This window comes from Theropithecus gelada, chromosome 20 (genome assembly GCF_003255815.1).
Source record: "Theropithecus gelada isolate Dixy chromosome 20, Tgel_1.0, whole genome shotgun sequence".
In the NCBI taxonomy this organism is placed as follows: Eukaryota; Metazoa; Chordata; class Mammalia; order Primates; family Cercopithecidae; genus Theropithecus; species Theropithecus gelada.
The window spans coordinates 16,046,040-16,068,839 of NC_037688.1; the positions used below are offsets into that span (position 1 = coordinate 16,046,040).

General features: G+C 45.7%; 1 protein-coding gene across 2 annotated transcripts; it reads right to left on the bottom strand.

Moving 5' to 3' along the window:
• Positions 1 to 851: 851 nt before the first annotated feature.
• On the bottom strand, positions 852 to 17,668 carry CFAP20 (cilia and flagella associated protein 20). 2 transcript variants are annotated; one of them, XR_003117078.1, is made up of 6 exons: positions 17,252 to 17,668; positions 4,456 to 4,535; positions 3,626 to 3,737; positions 2,841 to 3,029; positions 2,381 to 2,626; positions 852 to 1,285 (listed from the first exon to the last, which is right to left on the bottom strand). XR_003117078.1 is itself a non-coding variant. In XM_025370929.1 (6 exons), exons 1-6 carry the CDS (start codon positions 17,333 to 17,335, stop codon positions 1,280 to 1,282), a joined length of 582 nt encoding a protein of 193 aa, XP_025226714.1. In that variant the 5' UTR covers positions 17,336 to 17,668; the 3' UTR covers positions 852 to 1,279. The 2 variants fall into 2 exon arrangements, 1 of the variants encoding a protein (XP_025226714.1); XM_025370929.1 differs by having other exon boundaries at positions 2,381 to 2,491.
• Positions 17,669 to 22,800: the final 5,132 nt, after the last annotated feature.

Consider the following 22,800-nt stretch of genomic DNA (forward strand, 5'->3'; position numbering starts at 1 on the left):
CGATTCCAGCGTTTAAAGAAACATTTTTCTTTAAGTCCCTACACTCAAAGCCAGTACTTCAGCTGGAACTCAAATAGAGAAATGGTGATCTGCTCCAATGCTGAGGATACAAGACGTGCTGATTACCGCACCAAAGGCGTTTAGGTGTAATTTAGACTATGTCATTCTGTCTTAAGCTCAACCTAGGACCCAATCCCTAGCAAGATGATTCCACTGGTCATATACTATTTTTTTTCCCCATTTAGTCTTAAAAGTTGTTCTGAACCAGTTTATACAGTTGACCCTTGAACAACTCAGAGGCTAGAGGCACCGACCCTCTTATGCAAAAATCTATGTATAACTTTTGACTCTCCCAAAGCTTAACTACTATAGCATCCTGTTGACTAGAACCCTGATAATATAAACAGCCATTCAACACATATTTTGTATGAATTACATACTGTATTTTGTGTTCTCACAATAAGGTAGGCTAGAGAAAAGAAAATGTCATTAAGAAAATCATAAGGAAGAGAAAATCCACTTACTATTCATTAAGTGGATCATCATAAAGGTCTTCATCATCACATTGATGAGGAGGGGAGGAGGAGGAGGTGGAGCGAGAGGAGCAGGGACTGGTCTGTTGTCTCAGGGGTGGCAGAGGTGGAAGAAAATCCTCATATAAATGGACCCGCACAGTTCAAACCTGTGTTGTTCAAGGGTCAGCTGCATAATATGTCTTGTTCTTTAGATACTTTAATACAAGATAGTTCAAAGCATGAAATATACAAGATGTTCAATGGAAATAGTTCTCTTTTCATATCACAAAGGAAACAGAAACATCACCATGAAGAAAGACAAACTAGGAACAAATGTACAAACCAGGAATATATCATTTTATTCATTTCCAGATTATGAGTATTACACAGCATATACAAATATTTAGATAATATATAAAACACAGAATAAACTGCAGGAAGAAATATTGGTCTGGAATTCCTTAAGGGCCATCTTGAATTCTGTAAGTTCATGGAAAAGGTATCTGCCCCGACACTGGGACAGGCGGCGGAATAAGCTCCAGCGTTCACGCGCCACTCACAGGACTCCTTACCCCCACTGCACTTACAATGCAGTTAGAGTTACGACATGTTCACCGGTGTCCATGACAAGCAACACAAAGTATAAATAACAGAACTACAGCAGAGTGAACTAAGATAAATATGTTTTTGCATCATCCTCCACATAGTTTCCTCTTTAAAAGAAGAGTCACATCCAGGGTCTATCCCTTGAGTCACAATTCCAGTTATTGCTGAAGGGAAAAAACAGAAAAGAGGCATCAGTTTAAGTTACTAGAAAACAGACGGTCAGTGTCACAGGCCCCTGCCTCTGGTGACACTTGAGTGGACAGTGACTGTGGAGAATGGACACACATCTGCAGCAGACAAGCAGGGAAGCACCCACTATTGTGTTAGCAGGTACCTATCAGCTGATAATACTTTTGGGCTGATTAAGAGTTAAGATGGGGCCGGGCGCGGTGGCTCATGCCTGTAATCCCAGCAGTTTGGGAGGCCGAAGCGGGCAGATCACTTGAGGTCAGGAGTTTGAACCTAGCCAACATGGTGAAACCCCGTCTCTACAAAAATTAAAAATTAGTTGGGCATGGTGGTGGGCGCCTGTAATCCCAGCTACGCAGGAGCCTGAGGCACAAGAATCCCTTGAACCGGGGAGGCAGAGGTTGTAATGAGCTGAGATAGTGCCACCGCACTCTAGCCTGGGCAACACAGCAAGACTCCATCTCAAAAAAAAAAAAAAAGAGTTAAGATGGAAGATATTTTCTGAAGTTCTGTGAGCCAGTGGTAGGAAGTGCCTCATCCCCTCTCACCGTGGAGAGGGGAGACAGCAGTAACAGAATCTTTCACAGGAGCATTCCTGATTCAGTGCTGATGCTAGAAGGAGACCTAAGATCTTGTGATATAAAGACCCCCCGGCCGGGCGCAGTGGCTCAAGCCTGTAATCCCAGCACTTTGGGAGGCCGAGACGGGCGGATCACGAGGTCAGGAGATCGAGACCATCCTGGCTGACATGGTGAAACCCCGTCTCTACTAAAAAATACGAAAACTTAGCCGGGCGAGGTGGCGGGCGCCTGTAGTCCCAGCTACTCGGGAGGCTGAGGCAGGAGAATGGCGTAAACCCGGGAGGTGGAGCTTGCAGTGAGCTGAGATCCGGCCACTGCACTCCAGCCTGGGTGACAGAGCGAGACTCCGTCTCAAAAAAAAAAAAAAATAACCCCCCAAAGTGTCAACACAGAGAGGCTCTGCAGCTGAATTCTTAGACCAGAGCACCTTCCAGGAGCACAGCTCCCCCAACTCACTGGTGGGCCTTCCTCTGGGGAAGACTGGCTTACCTTTGCCTTGTTCTGAACTGGGAGATACAGTTTGAACTCTGCCGGCAGCTCATCTTCTGAGTAGAGTCTGTCTGAGAAGTAAACCCGTCGGATGCGACAGTTTGCATGGATCTGTCAAGGCAATGCTTCTTTTGAGAGGCTAAACGTGACCGTTTTCTCCCTTTTCCAGAGTCTTCTAGAGGCCCTCTTCTAGGAATGGAAACGCTTCATCTCTGGCATTTCCTTGGCTTGTCTTAGGGATGGATTCTGGTAAGAGGGAGGTCTTTCTTGCTGCATTCACCTCTATACCTGATCCGACTCCTCAATATTTCCTGGACCTTTGTGAGGCCAAAGCTCTCTGGACAGTGTGGGAAACTGAAGCCAGAAATACACACTGTTCTGCTGTGTGGGCCACAAGCCAGTATTAGACGCAGTGTGCCCTAACCCCAACCCGGGGCTCTGTCTGGGAAAGGAGCAGTACCTGCACTCTGAGGGTCTCGATGTAATTGGTGCCATACGCTCGCCGCGTGAAGTCTAATAAGTTGAACTGAATCTGGTTCCAGCCATCATCCAGCCGCATGGGCATGGTGCAGATGAAGGGTTTGACCCGGGTGGTGCTCTGGTAGTTACTTGCCCGAAAGCGACGACGCACATTCTTGTCATCTAGTACCTGTGAAATACAGAGAAGCAGCATCACACAGAGAAGAAGCTCTGTCTTGGAAGCAGCACACAACCTTGTCCAGACAAGGACCTGAATTCCCACAGCTTGCTTTCCCAAGGCTGAGACTCACAGGAAAATAAACAGACCAGACACAGGTCATACGCTGCATGCAGATGGGCCGGAAGTAGCAAGTTTATCTTGTTTGTTGCCAAGACAACACCAGCTGTTTATGACATATAACAGTCGGCTGGCTCTCAGACCATAGAGTACCTAAATGTTATTCCTTTTGAAAAATCAGAAATACTAAAACAGAACAGCCACTGAGTATTAAATAGTCACTCCCGAAATGGATACCATGCTAACTCTGAAGCTTTGAAATCGCTAGATTTTCTAGGTGCTTACTATTTCTTTAAAAACCTGGCATTAAATTTTGATTACTAATGCCAAATTTACATAACAAGGACTGCATTGGGCTTATAGTAGAAGCAGAAAAGAATACATGCGAAAGGATAAAGATACTTTTGTAGGGCCACTTTTTCCCATCAGGTCAAAGGCTCTCTCTCTGGTATAGCCAAGAGTGGACACATTCACGTCCATGTACTTACCTGTACTTCGAAGGTAAAATACTTCTTCAGGTTTTTGATAATCATGACGAGGAAAGGAAGTTTAATTCCCAGTGTCTTCTTGGGGTCTGCAGGGCATGTGATGTATGTGGTGCTGTAGAGAGAGGAAATACCAATAAACACACTCCTGGACTCTCTTCCTTTGTGGTATACACAACAATAATACAGGGTCCAAGAGGAAACAGTGGACAGCAGATCTAAAAGATTCAGACACGCCACCCAGTGAATCCCTCAGCCCTAAGTCAGCAGATGCTTTAACAAACGCTGGACCCAGAAATAAAAGCTTAACACAGGACTAGACAGCAGCAATAAAATATCTGGAAAAAAAAGCCAGACAGTGGATCTCAGAAGCTCCTCCGGTGAGAGAAGACCTCAATTCTGGTGCAGGGGAGCCACTGAATGACAGAAAACCAAAACTGAGACCTCTATGGCCCTGAAAACCACACTGTCCACCCACTGGATGAGCCGTACAACACCGCCCACTCCCCACCCCAACACACGCTTTGGTTAATAATACAGCTAATACTGACATCGTGCTTACTATGTGCTAAGCAAGGTTTTAAGTGTTTTATACATATTCATTTATTTACTCCTCGCAATAACCCTATAGGGAAAATGTACTATTATTCTGTCCATTGTACAGATGAGTATGCTAAGGTCTGGGGAATTCAGTAACTTGTCCAGGGTAAGCTCTAAGTGGCAGAGCTGGACTCACATCTGGCACTCTGACTCTACAGTCTGTGCTATTAGCCTCTATGACATATGCCTCCCTAGTACATGATGTCTCTGGGAGAACAGAGGTGGCAACCTACCTTACATTTGTCCCTTCAATCTCTAGCACCAGGGACTGGATGTCATTATCAGTGATTCTTTTGATGTGGCCATTCCGTACCTACAAGAAAGAAAATTCGATTAGTACTGAAATATCTGATAAGGCTGAATAGGACCATTTCAAGAAAACCACGGTAGCCCAAGAGGCGTACAAAGAAATTTGTGACACAGTACACTGAAGCTTATATGTACGTAAGCCGTGCTGTTACCTCTAGACAGGGTCACATCAACCACCATGGGAATCCCAGGTAACTTGGCAATCCATAAATCAGGGGAAACTTCTCCCCAAATACATCAGCTCAATTTAGATTCAGCTAATATCTACTGAATGCCTACTATGCACCACGAATATCACACACATTATCTTCTCACTTAAGCCTCACACAGTCAAAACAACAAGGCAGGTGATACTGTTTCCATTTTATAAATGTGGACATTGGCACCCCGGAACTGCAAATCCCAAACCCTAAGTAGGAGACTCAGGATTTAGTAGTCTTTCCACTGCCTCATACTGCCTCGCAGATTTCTTTCTTTCTCTCTTTTTTTTTTTTTTTTTTTTTTTTTTTGAGACGGAGTCTCACTCTGTCGCCCAGGCTGGAGTGCAGTGGCCGGATCTCAGCTCACTGCAAGCTCTGCCTCCCAGGTTTACACCATTCTCCTGCCTCAGCCTCCCGAGTAGCTGGGATTACAGGCTCCCGCCACCTCACCCGGCTAGTTTTTTGTATTTTTTAGTAGAGACGGGGTTTCACTGGGTTAGCCAGGATGGTCTCGATCTCCTGACCTTGTGATCCGCCCGTCTTGGCCTCCCAAGGTGCTGGGATTACAGGCTTGAGCCACCGCGCCCGGCGAGAGATGGAGTCTCACCCTGTCTCCCAGGCTGGAGTGCAATGGCGTGATCTTGGCTCACCACAACCTCTGCCTTCCAGGTTCAAGCGATTCTCCTGCCTCAGCCTCCTGAGTAGCTGGGATTACAAGCGTGCAGCACTACGCCCAGCTATATTTTTTTTTTGTATCTTTAATAGAGACGGGCTTTCACCATGTTGGTCAGGCTGGTCTCGAACTCTTGACCTCGTGATCCACCTGCCTTGGCCTCCCAAAGTGCTGGAATTACAGGCATGGGCCACTGCGCCCATCCTGCCTCGTGTACTTCTTTGGCCAGAAAAGCCAAGGAAAAGCTGAGTGTTACTGAGGAGGGCAGCAACCAAACGTGAAAGCATTCCTCCCCTGGAGTTGTCCTGCTCCATGCTTCCCCATCTGCTTTTCCCTAATTTTCTACTTTTTAAAGCAGGAATTCAATTCCCATCTGTGCCACACACAGATGCCTTCTTTAGCATTTTCAGCCCACACTGACCTCTCTTTTCTGATTTGTTTTTCTGGCTCATGTTGTCTAGACGACATAATTTAGCACCTCATCCCACATTGTTTTGTATTGTTTGCTGCATATGTAGGAGGTGGATGATGGGGAGGAATCAATACTCAATACAGATTCCTCCTCTCAAAATATTTAGGAAAGAACAATTATCTTCAAGCATTAAACTTTTTTTTTTTTTTTTTGAGACCGAGTTTCACTCTTGTTGCCCAGGCTGGAGTGTAATGACGCAATCTTGGCTCACCGCAACCTCCACTTCCTGGGTTCAAGCGATTCTCCTGTCTCAGCCTCCCGAGTGCGGAGGTAACAGGCATGTGCCACCATGCCCAGCTAATTTTTTTTTTTTTTGTATTTTTAGTAGAGACGGGGTTTCCCCATGTTGATCAGGCTGGTCTCGAACTCCTGACCTCGGATGATCTGCCCGCCTCGGCTTCCCAAAGTGCTGGGATTACAGGCGTGAGCCATCGTGCCTGGTCTAAACTTTTAAGCAACAAATATGGACAGAACAGAGATGTGCAAAGGCACTTTCAAAACAGGGCTGGGGCCAGGCACAGTGGCTCATGCCTGTAATCTCAGCACTTTGGGAGGCTGAGGCAGGAGGATAGCTTGAGCTCAGGAGTTCGAGACCAGCTTGGGCAACAGAGTATGACATTGTTTCTACAAAAAATTAGCCAGGTGTGGCGCCGCGCACTTGTAGTGCGCCTATAGTCCTAACTACTTGGAAGGCTAAGGTGGGAGGATCACTTAAGCCCAGGAGGTCCAGGCTGCAGTGAGCCGTGATTGTGCCACTGTACTCCAGCCTAGATGACTAGGTGACAGAGCAAGACCCTATCTCAAAAACAAAACAAAACAAAACAAAACCAAAAAAACATGGCTGGGGTTGGGCATGGTGGTTCACGCTTGTAATCCCAGCACTTTGGGAGGCCAAGGCGAGAGGATTGCTTGAGCTCAGGAGTTTAAGACCAGTCTAGACAACATGGTGAAAACCCATCTCTACAAAAAATTAGCCAGGTGTGGTGGCACATGCCTGCAGTCCCAGCTCCTCAGGAGGCCGAGGTGGGAGGATAGTCTGGGCCTGGGAGGTCGAGGCTGCAGCAAGCCGTGATTACGCCACTGCACTCAAGCCTGGGTGACAGAGTGAGATGCTGTCTCAAAAATGAACAAACAAACAAACAAACAAACAAACAGGGCTGGACTATTAGGGCTGAATGGAATATCATATGGAAAAGATCAACTAGGTTTAGAACAGGAGACATCAGAAAGACAAACACATGGTCTTTCTTTAGGTATTGTGGAAAGGGCTGTGTTAGGCTGCCATAATCAATGACTCAATCACACTGACTAAAGCTCCTCTTGTTCACTCATCAGACTTCTGATTACAATTTGGCTATTAGACTTGCATATGGGGAGAAATCAGTGTTGAGGCTGGCAGTTTTATTTTTCAACATAAATTATTAATAATATGTTTCTGTTTTTAGACATTAGTCTCTGTGACTCTGTCCCTGTGAGTCTGATCCATTCACGGTCTGCCTGGTGTTCTACAGGTGACATCTGATGTCACTGCCCACCCTTTTCACAATTGCAACCAAGTCTTGTCTCCTTAAAGAAGAATAAGCTCAAGCAAGAGCAAGGACCAGTTATGAAGCATCATTTCTATCTTCGACAATGCTTAGCACTGTGCTAGCCATAAACTAAGCATTCAAATATTTGCTGACTTCTGGAATCTGTCACCCTAAGAGTTGGCACAAATGAATAGGTTCAAGGAGGGTTTTAAAAATTCCTGGATAACACATCCACCGTGGACTATTACAGGAAGCCAGAGATGCTGGGGCATATCACAAAGCCCACAGGACCGCCAGCATGAAGAATGCTTCCACAAATGGGTGCCCATTGTCAGAGACAGAATGCTGGGCTAGACGGGACCCCAGTCCCCGCCAGTGGAGCATTTCTTAGGCTCTCAAGACACAAAACGTCACATTGAAATGCTTCTCAGACAAAGCTGGCAATGTTCAATGCCCTCCTGCTTTGAATTCTGGGCCTCTTTCCAAGGAGATTAAGAGCACAAAGGCTTGGCTCTGTGCAGAACACGCCACCACTGCCCACCTCATTCGCCATCTAAATGTTCGCAACCTAAGTGGCAATATTCCTCCTATATTTTCTGTGTAAAACCAGGCAGATTCAGTGAAGAAGGAATTAATCAATAAATCATTTCCAACTAATGCGAGCAGCCCTACTGATAAGAGCTGGCAGTATTCCAACAAGATGCAAACACTACTTTTATAACAGACCACTAATTATTCTCAATAACATAACCATTCTTTAAAATGGGACAAACTGCAAAGATCAAATAGACAGCTAAATTGAAAGGATTAAGAAGTAACTTGGGCCTGGAAACTGCTATTGTTAAAAAGCAACATGTTGCTATTTATCCACCCTTATTTAAAGCATGCCCTCAAATTTCACATCCCTCAAGCTCTCTCCGGCCAGAGTCAACAAGAGGCCTCCGTCAGTCACAGAAAGACCAGCCAGATCTCACAGGGAGAAAATGTTAAGGGAAACTGCCTTCTGCCCCTCTCAAAGTTGACTACTTCCCTGGGACTCCAGCAGATATGACCTATTCAGGTCTTTACAGAAGAAAACAAAGCCATACAATGCACACAGAAGCCAACGCAGGCTGGAAGGTGGATAGACTGTAGTATTCCTACACTTCTGCCCCGAGGCAAGCTAACTTTTAGTTGGATTTTCAATAACTTACTAAAGAGATTTCTCTCTCCCCCAGTGTTACTAGATAACAAACACACTCACAAATTTAAGTTTTACAAAATGAATGAATGTATTCCACAAAACAAGGGAACTTGGAGGGGTCAAGGCAACTTTGTTGAAGGAATGCCCGTCAGTCTCTCTCGAGTTTGAACCTGGCTGGTGGTAAGACAAACTAAACAGAGCTTTTCCCCAAGAGACTGTTTAACCCCCAAAGAAGAAAAATACAAGTATCCCCATATGACAAGCCTCCAGATGTCTGAAATAAAATTAAGTGAATTTGTTAGTGAATTATGATTTTTCTCCTTTATTGTTTAAAAGGCTGCAAATACAAACTCACTGGAAAAGAGTAGGGTGGAGGTGGTAAGGGCGGATCAATCAGATACGTGCATTGGAGGGTAGGGAATTTCCCAAAGCCTTTTCTCTAGGCTCTGAAACTAGGATCAAAGGGGAGAGGTAACAGGCAATTGGGGCAAAGGCTCCCCACCACCATGGCAATGTGGCTGTCACTGCCTAATATTATAAAGGTCTTCCAGGAAAGCAACCCCCTCCTAAAACCAGCTTCTGACAACAGCATACAGGAAGATACACGTCTCAGAAAGTATCCACGTCCTTTCCTTAGCTCCTTCCAGTTCAGAGGTCACTGGGCAGGCTTGGCTTTGGGAGGAAGATAAAATGAACCGCTCAGCATTTATTGCTTATGGTGGAAGCAGGTTTTAACATGCTCTGTCCCTCTCTAGATCACAAAGAGCTGTTTTTGATTTGTTAATTCTTTTTCATTCATGACACATTCCCACTATCAAAGTGTGGCCTATGAGTGCTTTATTCCAAAAAAAAAAAAAAAAAAATCTAAAGCCAATATTGTTTTATTTCATTAATTTCCCCTCCTCTGCCCATGAGCTGGAGGTACTCAAAGAGGTTCAGAACCCAGTTACTGGCAATTACAGATTATAATGGTTCTCAGCCTCTGCAGACAACAGAGGGGACCAAAGCTTCAGGCTAGTCTTACACTCTCCCAGGCTTTCCATGGTTGCTAGGGCAACTAATAAAGAACACTGATTTCTCTCCCTCCCCGGAATGTAAGCCTCAGGGAGGTGGGTCAAGCTCAGGAGAAAAAAACAAACAAACTACTACTACTGGGATAGGGAGGGAGCCGGTGGATGCTATATATTTCTATGATTGCTTTAAAAATAACATGAATTGTATCCATTCCCTCCCCCAACTTTCATTTTTCTGGCCCCACCCACTCAGCCTGGCAGGCAGCTGAACCCTCAGCCATCTGGTATCCTAGCTTTAATGACACATGCTGTAATTTACATTAAGCCATTAGAGCTGTCCATTTCAGCAGGAAAGTTCCCGCACTGGGTTAAGGGCTGGTTTCCCAGACAGAAATTAGGCAGAGGGAGACCCCTGTGGGGAGAACTGGGCATAGCTCTGACTCAGACTCCCAGGCTCCAAGGGAGTCTGAGACTCCCTTTGCTGTACTTGACAGGGGCTATCCAGACAGCAGACAAGCAACTCTGGGCATACACCAACAACCCCTAAGTTAGCGTAAGGACAATTATGTGCATAGCTAAGAAAAGGCAAGTGTAATGAAAACCCATGCCTTTGGATAGGTGCTGTGGCTCATGCCTGTAATACCAGCACTTTGGGAGGCTGAGGTGGGCGGATCACCTGAGATCAAGAGTTTTGAGACCGGCCTGGGCAACATAGTGAAACTCCATCTCTACTAAAAACACAAAAAAATTAGCTGGGTGTGGTGGCGCACACCTGTAATCCCAGCTACTCAGGAGGCTGAGGCAGGAGAATTGCTTGAATCCGGGAGGAGGAGGTCGCATTGAGCTGAGATTGTGCCATCGCACTCCAGCCTGGGCAACACAGTGAGACTCTGTTTCAAAACAAACAAACGAACAAACCCAAAAAACCATGCTTTCGTTCAATTACTGTAAAACCCGACTCAGAATAATGAAGAACATTCTCCCAGGGTCCAGCTGACCCTGGGAAAGCCAGAAAAAAAAAAAAAAAAAAAAAGTTTTACCACCTTTATGTCCAAATACACTGAATTCTACTACTGAAAATGGCACCAATTTAATTTTTATCAACAAGGCGTGCTAACTAAAAACTAGAATGTAGGAAATTTTTTCTGAAGAGAGACTATTTTTAAAATTAGAACAGGAAATGGGAATCTAACACTATCCAGTAACAGCAGCAAAAGACTCTGGTCTAATATTTAGTCCTGGAGTAGGGAAGATACAGCAGCAGCTGAGAGAAAGACAAGGTGACAGGAAAGACAGACAAAGGCATTTTCATGAATTAATGCAATCTTATCTCATGTACTTTTAGGATGCTACCTTGTTTTTTTTTGAGACGAAGTTTTACTCTTGTTGCCCAGGCTGGAGTGCAATGGCACCATCTCGGCTCACTGCAACCTCCACCTCCCAGGTTCAAGTGATTCTCCTGCCTCAGTCTCCTGAGTAGCTGGGATTATAGGCATGTGCCACCATGCCTGGCAAATTTTTGTATTTTTAGGAGAGACAGGGTTTCTCCATGTTGGTCAGGCTGGTCTTGAACTCCCGACCTCAGCCCACCTCGGCCTCCCAAAGTGCTGGGATTATAGGCGTGAGCCACTGCGCCCCGCCAGGATACTACTATTAAGACTGAAAATTATACCATGTTTTGCACAAGTATAAGTGGGAACAGAACCTCCTGGTATTTTCCTTACAACCAGAAGTAATGCTTACATTAAACATAAGAGTCTTTTAATAAATATAAGATGTGCTGGTCCCAGATGTCAAGGTAACATTAAAGAAACCCCTAATTTCTTCTAAGCTGTTGGTTTAGAAACTTACAAAAGCTTCTATCAGGAACCTGTATAGCCAGGAATACAGACCTTAAGAAGCTAATAATGTCACGTGTGGTAAGTAGTAGTAAATTAACTTAGCCTGAAGAGTCAAGGAAGGTCACTCTGAGAAAGGCCTTTGAACTGTGACTGGAGACTAATTTGAAAAGATGGGAGTGAGGCTTGTGGGGTGGTGAGGGGCAGCGCCCAGCAGAGGGACCAGGAAGTGCAAAAGCTTGAAGGTGAGAGAACAGGACTTCCTTCAATTCAGTAGGAGGCTACTACTAAGAGGGGGAACCGGGTGAGGTGAGCCCCGCCTGGAGAACGAGTGAAGCAGGTGCCACAGCATGGGTTATGTGGCCTTAGAGCCACATTAAGGGCTTAGGGCTGGGCGAGCCACGGTGCAGCAACTAAATTCTTCTCATTTCAGAAGTCTGGTTTTACTGTATTTCGTATTCCTAGACATCTGGATGGTGGGCTCATTTCAAACATCTTATTTTAGTTTTGAGCAAATTCCTTAGTCCCTGCCATATTTAATACTATATGTCATTACTTATAAAGTACTAACTACAGTCATGCATTGCTTAAGCATGGGGTTACGTTCTGAGAAATGCCTCATTAGGCAGGTCCATAGCTGTGTGAATATCAGAGTGTACTTACACAAACTTAGACAGTACAACATCCTACACACCTGGGCTATATGGTATAGCCTATTGCCCCTAGGCTACAATCTGTACAGCATACAACTGTACTGAATACTGTAGGCAACTGTAACATAATGGTAAGTATTTGTGTTTCTAAACATAGAAAAGGTGCAGTAAAGTACTGTATAAATGATAAAAAGTGATACAACTGGATAGGGCACTGGCCATGGGTGGAGATTGCAGGACTGGAAGTTGCTCTGGGTTGAGTCAGTGAGTGAGTGGTGAGTGAATGTGAAGGCCTAGGACATTACTGAACACTTTATGAACACCATACATTTATGCTACACTACATTTATTTTATTTAGTTATTTAATTAGGTCTGGGATTACAGGCATGAGCCACTACACCTGGCAGGCTACACTAAATTTATTAAAAATATTTTTCTTTCATCAATAATAAATTAACCTTGGCTTACTGAAACTTTTTTACTTTATAAACTTTAAAAATTGAAAAAACTTTTAGTCTATTTTGTAATAACACTTAGCTTAAAACACAAACACAATGTTCAACTGCACAAAAATATTTTCTTTCTATATATTTTTATTCCATAAGCTTTTTCCTATTTTTTTTTTTTTTTTACTTTTTAAACTTTTTTTGTTAAAAACTAAGACACAGACACCACACACATGAGCCTAGGGCCGCACAGGGTGAGGATCATTAACATCAATCACAGTCTTCACCTCCACATGCTGTCCCACTGGAAGGTCTGCAGGAGCAATAACGCACATAGCGCTGTCATCTCCTATGACAACACTGCCTTCTTCTGAAATATCTCCTGAAGGACCTGCCTAAGGCTATTTTACAGTTAACTTTTTGTTGTTGTTGTTGTTGTTTTCTTTTTCTTTTTTTTTTTTTTGAGACGGAGTCTCGCTCTGTCGCCCAGGCTGGAGTGCAGTGGCCGGATCTCAGCTCACTGCAAGCTCCGCCTCCCGGGTTTGCGCCATTCTCCTGCCTCAGCCTCCCGAGTAGCTGGGACTACAGGCGCCGGCCACCTCGCCCGGCTAGTTTTTTGTATTTTTTAGTAGAGACGGGGTTTCACTGTGTTAGCCAGGATGGTCTCGATCTCCTGACCTCGTGATCCGCCCGTCTCGGCCTCCCAAGGTGCTGGGATTACAGGCTTGAGCCACCGCGCCCGGCAACTTTTTGTTGTTGTTGTAAGTAGAAGTATGTTCTAAAATTATGATAAGGCCCAGCACGGGAGCTCATGCTTGTAATTCTAGCACTTTGGGAGGCTGAGGCAGGAGGGCTGCTTGAGCATAGGAATTCAAGACCACCTGGGCAACATGGAGAAACCCTGTTCTCTACAGAAATAGAAAAATTAGCGAGGTGTGCTGGTGAGGGCCTGTAGTCCCAGCTACTTGGGAAGTTGAGGTGGGAGGATTGCTTGAGCCCAGGAGATCGAGACTGCAGTGAGCCCTGATGTGCTACCGCGTTCCAGCCTGGAAAACGGCAAGACCTTGTCTCAGAAAAATAAAATACAATAAAATAATGATAAAGAGTACAGTAAATACATAAGCCAGTAACATAGTCATTTATCATCAAGTGTTAGGCACCATACATCATTGTATATGCTACACTTTTATATGACTGGTAGTGGAGTAGGTTGGTTTACACCTACTCATAAACACGAGTAATGCATTTGACTTAACGAACAACTATTATGTCACTAAGCGATAGGAATTTTTCAGCTCCATGATAATCTTATGGCACCACTGTCATGTGTAAGGTCTGTCGTTGACCAAAACGCCATCATGTGGTGCATGACTGCATATACTATAACTCTGTTGCTAAGGACTTTATATACAGCTTCACTGAATCTTCATAACCGTGAGAAATAGATGAGAAAACTGAGTGGTTAAGGACATGGCTAAGGTCACACAACTGGAACACAGCACAGCCAGGATGCAAATCCAAGATGTCTGACCACGCCCTAGCACTGAGGTTCTTAGGCAAGATACTGCTCTTCTGCTTAAGGAACCTGCAGTCCAGTGGACGATCTACAATAGAAAACTGCCAGCCACAGGCGTACCCATGAGGCTTAACTCAAATTCCCAATGAAAGGAATGCTTTTTTTTTTTTGAGATGGAGTCTGGCTCTGTTGCCCAGGCTGGAGTGCAGTGGCCGGATCTCAGCTCACTGCAAGCTCCGCCTCCCAGGTTCATGCCATTCTCCTGCCTCAGCCTCCCGAGTAGCTGGGACTACAGGGGCCCGCCACCTTGCCCGGCTAGTCTTTTGTATGTTTTAGTAGAGACGGGGTTTCACCGTGTTAGCCAGGATGGTCTCGATCTCCTGACCTCGTGATCCACCCGTCTCGGCCTCCCAAAGTGCTGGGATTACAGGCTTGAGCCACCGCGCCCAGCCGAAAGGAATGTTTAAGTTGAGATCCGAAGGATGAGATGGAGGGGAGGGGCTGTGAGCTTCAGAGTGTCAAATAAATTGCAGGTGTTACAAACACGAACGAGCAAGCCATCCTCATAAAAAGGGAAGCTTGCAAATTCACTGGTACTGTGAATACAGTGCTCACTTCTACACAGACACAGAGCCTAAACAACAGTCAAACCAAATTTCTCAAGATTCTTCAAAGAAACCAAACAGAATTCTCTCTATATATACTCAGGAAAGAAAACAGTAAAGTTTTCTGGAAATAAAATAACTATAAATAGGCACCACAGTCAATATATACCTAGTGGCAAAAGTCAAGGCCATGTCTAGCTAAATGTAGACAGTCCTCAACTCCCCACAAACTCTGTCCTTATTACAACTTTGCCTTAGTCCCTGGGAGCAGGAAAAATGTTTTCTCTATCTTCCCAAGTCTACACAAAGCCTGTCACTCAGCTGTCGCTCAATAAATCTTTAATAAGTACATCAATTCCCAGCATTCCCCCTACTGGATTGAATTTCCAGCACTTTCTGAGGACTTATAGCTGAGAAAAAGCACACACGACAAAGCTGAGGGATATGGCCCCAAACTTTTTTTCTTCTCTTTCCTTCCCTTGCCCCAAGAGGGGAACAAAACCTCAATCCTAAACATTTTTCAATTGAGTCTAAATAAGAGTTAGAAACACAAAATTAACTTTTACCATTGTGAAGATTTTGCTTGAAATGAGTGTTCTAAAGGTTTTGCCAAAATGTCTCTTTAATTTACTCCAAGTAACCCTGCCAATCGATTTAACAATGTTTTCACACGTGTTTATGTCATCAGGGTACCATCCAACCTCTAGTGGCGTTGTTAAGGGACACAGTGCACCATGGTTACTTTGCTTTTATATTCTTGGGTAAACATGTTGACCAGTCAAAAAGCCACATTTGAAAACTAAAACACAGCACACAAGATCAAGCCCAGAAGGGTTAAAATGGAAAACTGATACAAGTTTCCTAACAGAAATTCTGAGGCCTCCCTACTACGGGAATTCTTTGAGCTTTAGTAAGTTCTCTGATCTGCTCTGAAAACCTCTCCTCCTAGGTCAAGTCCCATTCCCGATTTCAATTGCCTTATACTGACACTTTGTTACAATTCAGTTTCCAAATTCCACTGGCACAGAGGGCTCCCCTCTCTTCATGCCTTCTGACGGCCCATAACTGAGTCAAGCAACAGCTGGGAAACCAATCTCCTTACAAAGTTCCCAGGCACCTCGGGCTCTCTTTGTACAGACGCAATTTACAGTTTACGATGCTTTATTCCATTGTGAAAAAAACCATGAAACCAAAAACCTCAGTAAGGCAGCAACATTAAGGAACTGCTTTCCTGTACTCCAGCACTAGCTCTAGCTTGTGGATAGAATCATCTGAAAGAGAAGAGATGGGCAGATTTTACATACACGAAGGCCCAACTTCATTATATTCAGATTTTTCAACTATCTTATGAAAGTAACACTATGAACACACCATCCTCACAGCTGCCCTCAGAACGCAGAGTTCCCTAGTGGTGACAGGCAGAAAGCTGCCCATGTTCTCTCCCAACTTTATGTGGCCCAGAGCTCTCATCTGTGGATAAGGGAATACAGAGGCTTGTTCCGAGATAAAATCCAAAATTCTTGGCTTCATTACCAATAAACCTTGCTGAGATTATTCCACATGCATCTCTATAAAAAGCAGCATTCATCATACCCACACTCGACATTCTCCCAGAGAGAAGTACTAAGAATATGACTGAAATTCCACACTGGAGTGCCTCCCGTAACTTATATTCAAGAAATAGTACAGCTGATTGCCTGGGAATTTGCATGAAGAACGAAATACCAAAGTAATAAAATGCAGACCAATTCATAGACAGCTAGATCTTTCTTCACATCTGCAAAAAATAGACTCATCATCTCGTGGGGCCAAACACAGTATCATCTAGTGGATGCCGGAATAAAGATGAGGCCTGTACTTGGCTCTGAGTTTATTAATCCAAACAAGACTTTGACTGTCAGCATTCTGCAGTTTTCCTGATGGAGAAATCAGGCACCGAGGGCATAGTACAGGCAAGTCACAGTGAGTGTGGAGCAGGTGCCAAGGGCCACTGAATTCTGACTTATTTGGGATCAGTGGGAGGAAGGGAGCAAATGAATGAAATTTAAACATCACTGGCTTGGCCGGAGGTTTTCTGTCTGCGCCTCTGTAAGGGTGCCTGAACAAAGGCTCTGTGTCTAGCGCCCAGCACCGTGCCTGGCACAAAACAGGATATCAGTAAATATTTGGAATCCGTGAATAGCAGGTACTTTCATCTGGACATCCCCGAAGCTCCCTCAAATAAGTTCGTGCATTTCATGCTAGGAGATGGGCACCATCAACCCCATTATATTGATGGGGAAACAGTGGCTCAAAAGAAGGGACTGACCGACCAAGTCAAGTCAGCAGCAAGGGTCGTGGCCCTAACCACACCACAGCTGCAGGACGCTTAGATCCCAGCCACGCCCACCCACATGCACCACCTCACCTCCTCCGCTGCTTACACGACGCCCCCACCTCGCGCCCCAGTCCCGCCAGGCTGAGGACAAGGCACAGCGTCCTCTCCGCCTCTCCCAGGCCCCAATTCGACACAACCATTCCCCGTCCCCAGTCCCCAGACGAGAAGGGGGTGTAGCCCCTCCACCCCGCACCGCCGCCGCCCCCAGCCCGACCTTTTTGTCCCAGATTTGCAGGGGCTTGCTGCCGATGCTGTAGAGGATGGAGAGGAAGCCGCTCTGGAACGTATTTTTGAACATCTCGCCGGCGGCCTTCTACTAAGCCGCCCCGGAGCCGAGCTAGGCCCAGGAGTAGATACAGGCACCGAGCGGCGACGGCACAGCAGCAGGCCGGCCCTGTTCCGAAGAAGGGTGGTTGAGCTCCCGGCCTCCGGATCTGCAGTCACTGATGGCCGGACTCGGACGCGGGAACGCTAAGTCCGCGATCTTCAGCTCCTAAGCTGCGAGCTCAGAACGGAAACCACAGCAACTACCGCCCGCGCCGCGGTATTTCCCCGCCTTCAATGGAGGCGGAGGGCCTCCCGTTGCTTAAAATGAATCCCTCCGCCCATCTGAGCCCGCCCCTGGGAGCGCGGGGTCCAATCCCGTTACAAGAACCACGGACTTCCGTTTCGTTGCGCTTGTAAGCCCCGCCTGGTCCCGCCTTCTCCTGAGAAAGAGCTCAGTTGTCAAGGAACTATTTTTCTTGCCGTCGTCGCAGAGAGGCCTTTGGAAAAGCGGAAGGGCACGGAGGGTTCTGGCCGTTGTTGCTGGCGCCTGCGTGGTGTCATGGGAACGTGGCGGGGCGGTGAGTGACGTGAGGGGGCGTGACGGCCAGGCCGGGAGGAGTTGCCCGCGCGGGAGAAAAGAGGGTGGGCAGGGAAAGTGGCTTTGAAGAGCTTCTTGGCGTCGGACGGACGCCCAACGAATGCTTGTCGGCCAAGTACAGGATAAGGTTAAAGGGAGCTAACCAATATTGAGCACTAACTGTAATGAGAACCTAATATACATTCCTGCCTGTCATTATTCACATTGTGGCATGCAGTCAAAGCGACACTCTGAGGAAAATGTATCGCCTTAAATACATTGATTAGAAAATAAGAAAGCCCGAACATTATTAGGCCGGGCGCGGTGGCTCACGCCCGAAATCCCAGAGCTTTGGGAGGCCGGGGCAGGGGGATCGCTTGAGTCCAGGAGTTCAAGACCAGCCTGGGCAAAAAAAACGAGACCCTTCCTCTACAAAAAAATACAAAAATTAGCCGGGCATGGTGGCGCGCGCCTGTAATTCCAGCTACTTGGGGGTCTGAGGTGGGAGGATCCCTTGAGCCCGGGAGGCAGAGGCTGCAGTGAGCCGAGACCATGCCACTGCACTCCAGTCTGGGCGACAGAGCGAGACCCAGTCTCAAATAAATAAATAAATAAATAATCCTGAACATTAAGATAAAGGCAGAAATTAATAAACAAAATTAAGAAAGTTGAGTTGAACCAACAACTGATTTTTATTTATTTATTTATTTATATTTGAGACAGGATCTTGCTCTGTCACCTAGGCTGGAGTGCAGTGGTGCAATCATGGCTCACTGCAGCCTCGACCTCTCCTGCTCAGCCAATCCTCCCACCCCAGCCTCCAGAGTAGCTGACTACAAGTGTGGGCCACCATGCCTGCCTAAGTTTTTTTTTTGTAGAGACAGGGTTGCACTATGTTGCTCAGGCTGGTCTCAAACTCAGGCTGGTCTGCACTCCAGCCTGGGCAACACAGTCTCTGAAGAACAAAAATAAAAATAAATTAATACGGCCGGGCGCGGTGGCTCACGCCTGTAATCTCAGCACTTTGGGAGGCCGAGGCGGGCAGATCACAAGGTCAGGAGATTGAGACCATCCTGGCTAACACGATGAAACCTCATCTCTTCTAAAAAATACAAAAAAATTTAGCTGGGCGTGGTGGCTGGCGCCTGTAGTCCCAGCTACTCGGGAGGCTGAGGCAGGAGAATGGTGGGAACCTGGAAGGCGGAGCTTGCAGTGAGCCGAAATCGGGCCACTGCACTCCAGCCTGGGTGACAGAGCGAGACTCAGTCTCAGAATTAAATAAACAAACAAACAAACAAACAAATAAATAATAAAAGAGGGAAAAGAAAAGTCCTTTTTTTTCCCCCTCCTGGACTCAAGCGATCCTCCCACCTCAGCCTCCCCAGTAGATGGGGCTACAGGTGCACACACCACACCCAGCTAATTTTTGTATTTTTTGTAGATAGAGGGTTTTGCTATGTTGCCTGGGCTGGTCTCGAACTCCTCGGCTCAAGCAATCCACCTGCCTTGGTCTCCCAAAGTGCTGGGATTACAGGCGTGAGTCACCACGCTCAGCTATCACTATATACTCTGCACTATTGCCTTTATTTCTGATGGGAGGGAAGTTCCATTTTGACTCAGCTTTTTAAAATATATCCTATGAAGAGATTCACCGACTCAGCTTTGATGAGACCCAAATTCTCTGCTTACCTTTACAAATTTTACAAAACCATGTGGACCACTTAAATACATCGCTAAGTCACCTCCCAAGTGCTTGGAAGGGCCAAGCAAGTGAGGGTGCCTGAAGTTTGAGTTTCCTCTGGATGAATATGTCTCCACTTCTGTCATATCATTCCTTTACTGATACTCTATTCAGTCAGGTTGGTCTTTGCCATTTCCCATAAGTAAGCATTTTCCCACCTAATTTCCTGCCCATACCATTCCCTCCTCCATTTTGTCTGCTTATTCCCAGAAGGCAGGGCTTTCCCTTCAACCCTCTTAAAGTGAGGTAGGCGGCGGGGCGCGGTGGCTCACGCCTGTAATCCCCGCACTTTGGGAGGCTGAGGCAGGCGGATCACCTGAGGTCAGGAGTTCAAGACCAGCCTGACCAACATGGAGGAACCCCGTCTTGACTAAAAATACAAAATTAGCTGGGCGTAATGGCACATGCCTGTAATCCCAGATACTCGGGAGGCTGAGGCAGGAGAACCGCTTCAACCCAGGAGGCGGAGGTTTCGGTGAGGCGAGATCGTGCCATTGCACTCCAACATGGGCAACAAGAGCAAAACTCCGTCTCAAAAACAAAACAAAACAAAACAAAACAAAAAACAGAGTGAGGTAGGCTCTCCTTTGTACCCCTCCACCACTGGGTCTAGAGGTGGGATGTAGGTTCTCCTTTTTCTTCGTATCTCCTCCCAGACCATTGCCTCTCTCTCATTCCAAAACCCCCCAGCTCCTTTTAAACTCATACCATCAGGCTCCACTACCCACCATCCCTTCCTCATTGCAGCCATCTCAGATCCCTGGGTCATCTCTTGAATATTTAATGCCTGGCCCATTGTCTCTCTCCATGGCTCTCATGAACGACTATTTCTGATATGTGTGCAACAGCTTCATTGAGATGTAATTTACTTACTAGAAAACTCACCCATTTTAAGTGCAAAATGATTTTTCGTATATTTATTGAATTCTGCAAACACCATCACAAATTTTCCATAACTTTCATCATTTGAAAAAGAGTCTCTCATCTAGTTTCTGTCCCTATAGATTTGCCTTTTCTGAACATTTTATCTAAATAGAATTATACAAAATGTGGTCTTTTGTGTCTGTCTTCTTTCACTTAGCATAATGTTTGGAAGGTTCATCCACACTGCAGCAATCAGGACTCTATTCACTTTTGTTGCTAAAGGGCATTCCACTGTATGGCTGTACCACATTTTTGTTTATCCATTCATCAGTTGACAAACATATGGCTCATTTCTACTTTTTGACTGTAAAGAATAAGGCTCTTATGAGGCTGAGTGCAGTGGCTCATGCCTGTAATCCAAGCACTTTGGGAGGCTGAGGCAGGTGGATCACTTGGGCCAGGAGTTTGAGACCGGCCTGGCCAACATGGTGAAACCCTGTTTCTACTAAAAATACACAAATTAGCTGGGTATGGTGGCATGTGCCTGTAATCCCAACTACTCAGAAGGCTGAGGCAGGAGAATCACTTGAACTCGGGAGGCAGAGGTTGCAGTGAGCTGAGATCGTGCTGCTGCACTCCAGCCTGGGTGACAAGAGCAAAACTCTGTCTCAATAAATACATAAATAAGGTGGCTATGAACATTCACATACGAGTCTTTATCATGACATATGATATATCTAAGAGTGAAATTACTGGGTCCTATGGCAATTATATGTTTAACATTTTGAGAAACTACCAAATTGTCTTCCAAAGTGACTGCATCATTTTCCAGTTCCACTAGCAATGTATGACAGTTACAATTTCTCCACATCATCGCCAGCTCCTATCATTGTTTTTGATGACCCAGGACTTCACTCCACCCCAGCTACCTGCTCTTGTGGAATGACCTCTCCCTCGAGCATCCCACTCTACTACCCCTTCCTATTATTATTCAGGCTCCCTTCTCATGTTCTGAGTCCTTGAGGCCTCAAGTTACGCAACATCACTGGGACTTTGAACATACTACTCTCCTATGTTGGACACTCCCTCACCTCTGTCACATCCTCACTTTCCTTTGTCCTGGCTTAGATTTCACAGCCCCTTATTAACTCATTGGTTTGAGTACATCCTCCACAACATTTTCATCCTCTCCTCCTGGTGTGCACATGGATTCATGTGGCAAAACCTAAGCCAGGTTAAATGTGGTTGGGTCTAGTCTGTTTATCCCCAGGCAGTTAGACATGGCTGGAGAAAGGTTCACAGCCATGAGGACTCATCTTGCATCAAATTCATAACCATGGACCTCCAGTGGACACTTAGTGCAGCTCAGCAATTCTCTGACATTTCCTGGGCACTTGTTCTCCGGTATTAGTTTGTTCTCACGCTGCTGATAAAGACCTACCTGAGACATAACTGGGTAATTTATAAAGAAAAAGATGTTTAATGGACTCACAGTTACATGTGGCTGAGGCGGCCTCACAATCATAGTGGAAGGTGAAAAGCACGTTTTACATAGCAGCAGACAAGAGAGAAATGAGAGCCAAGTGAAAGGGGTTTCCCCTTATAAAACCATCAGATCTTGTGAGACTTATTCACTACCATGAGAACAGTATCGGGGAAATCACCCCCCATGATCCAATTATCTCCCACCGGGTCCCTCCCACAACACATGGAAATTATGGGAGCTACAATTCAAGATGAGATTTGGGTGGGGACACAGACAAACCATAACACTCTCCTTTATCACCTTCCCCTCTTCTCCTCAACTTTCAACGTTTCCCCCAGTACCTTTCCAATAAATGCCATCTTCCTCCTCCTCTTCTTCTCCTTCTTCCCCTATCACTATTATCTATTTTCAAACCTTTTAAATTATTTCAAACAGGAACTCTGTACCCATTAAGGAAGTATGATCTTGCTTCTATTTCACTGAGAAAACTGAAGCAATCAGAACAGGGCTTCCATAGGACCCTTCTGCAAAACACACAACCCAGATGTGTACACGTCCAGGTATGGTGCTTTCCCTCCCATTGCACAGGAGAACCACCTGTGCTATTTAAGGCCAGCCCTTGTACCTGGGCACCAGTTCCCAAAGCCATTGACTCATCACAGATGTTATTCCTGCAACAATGCCCTTGTGCTCCCACACCATCAATTTTCCCTCTGCAGAGGATCATTTCCATAAGTCTATGAACAGCTGTAATATTCCCATCTAAAAATAAATCCCTTCCCTTGGCCCTACCTCTTTCCCCCTACAGCTCAATTTCTCTGCTGCCTT

What these genes read in the sequence shown, in the direction of transcription:
- CFAP20 (XM_025370929.1), bottom strand. Translation starts at nt 17,335, where the DNA reads ATGTTCAAAAATACGTTCCAGAGCGGCTTCCTCTCCATCCTCTACAGC. An exon ending in ATTGAAGGGACAAATGTAAG is followed by an intron (nt 3,738 to 4,455) that starts GTAGGTTGCCAC and finishes CTCTCTCTACAG; the next exon opens with CACCACATACATCACATGCC. An exon ending in TCGAGACCCTCAGAGTGCAG is followed by an intron (nt 2,492 to 2,840) that starts GTACTGCTCCTT and finishes TTGCCTTGACAG; the next exon opens with ATCCATGCAAACTGTCGCAT.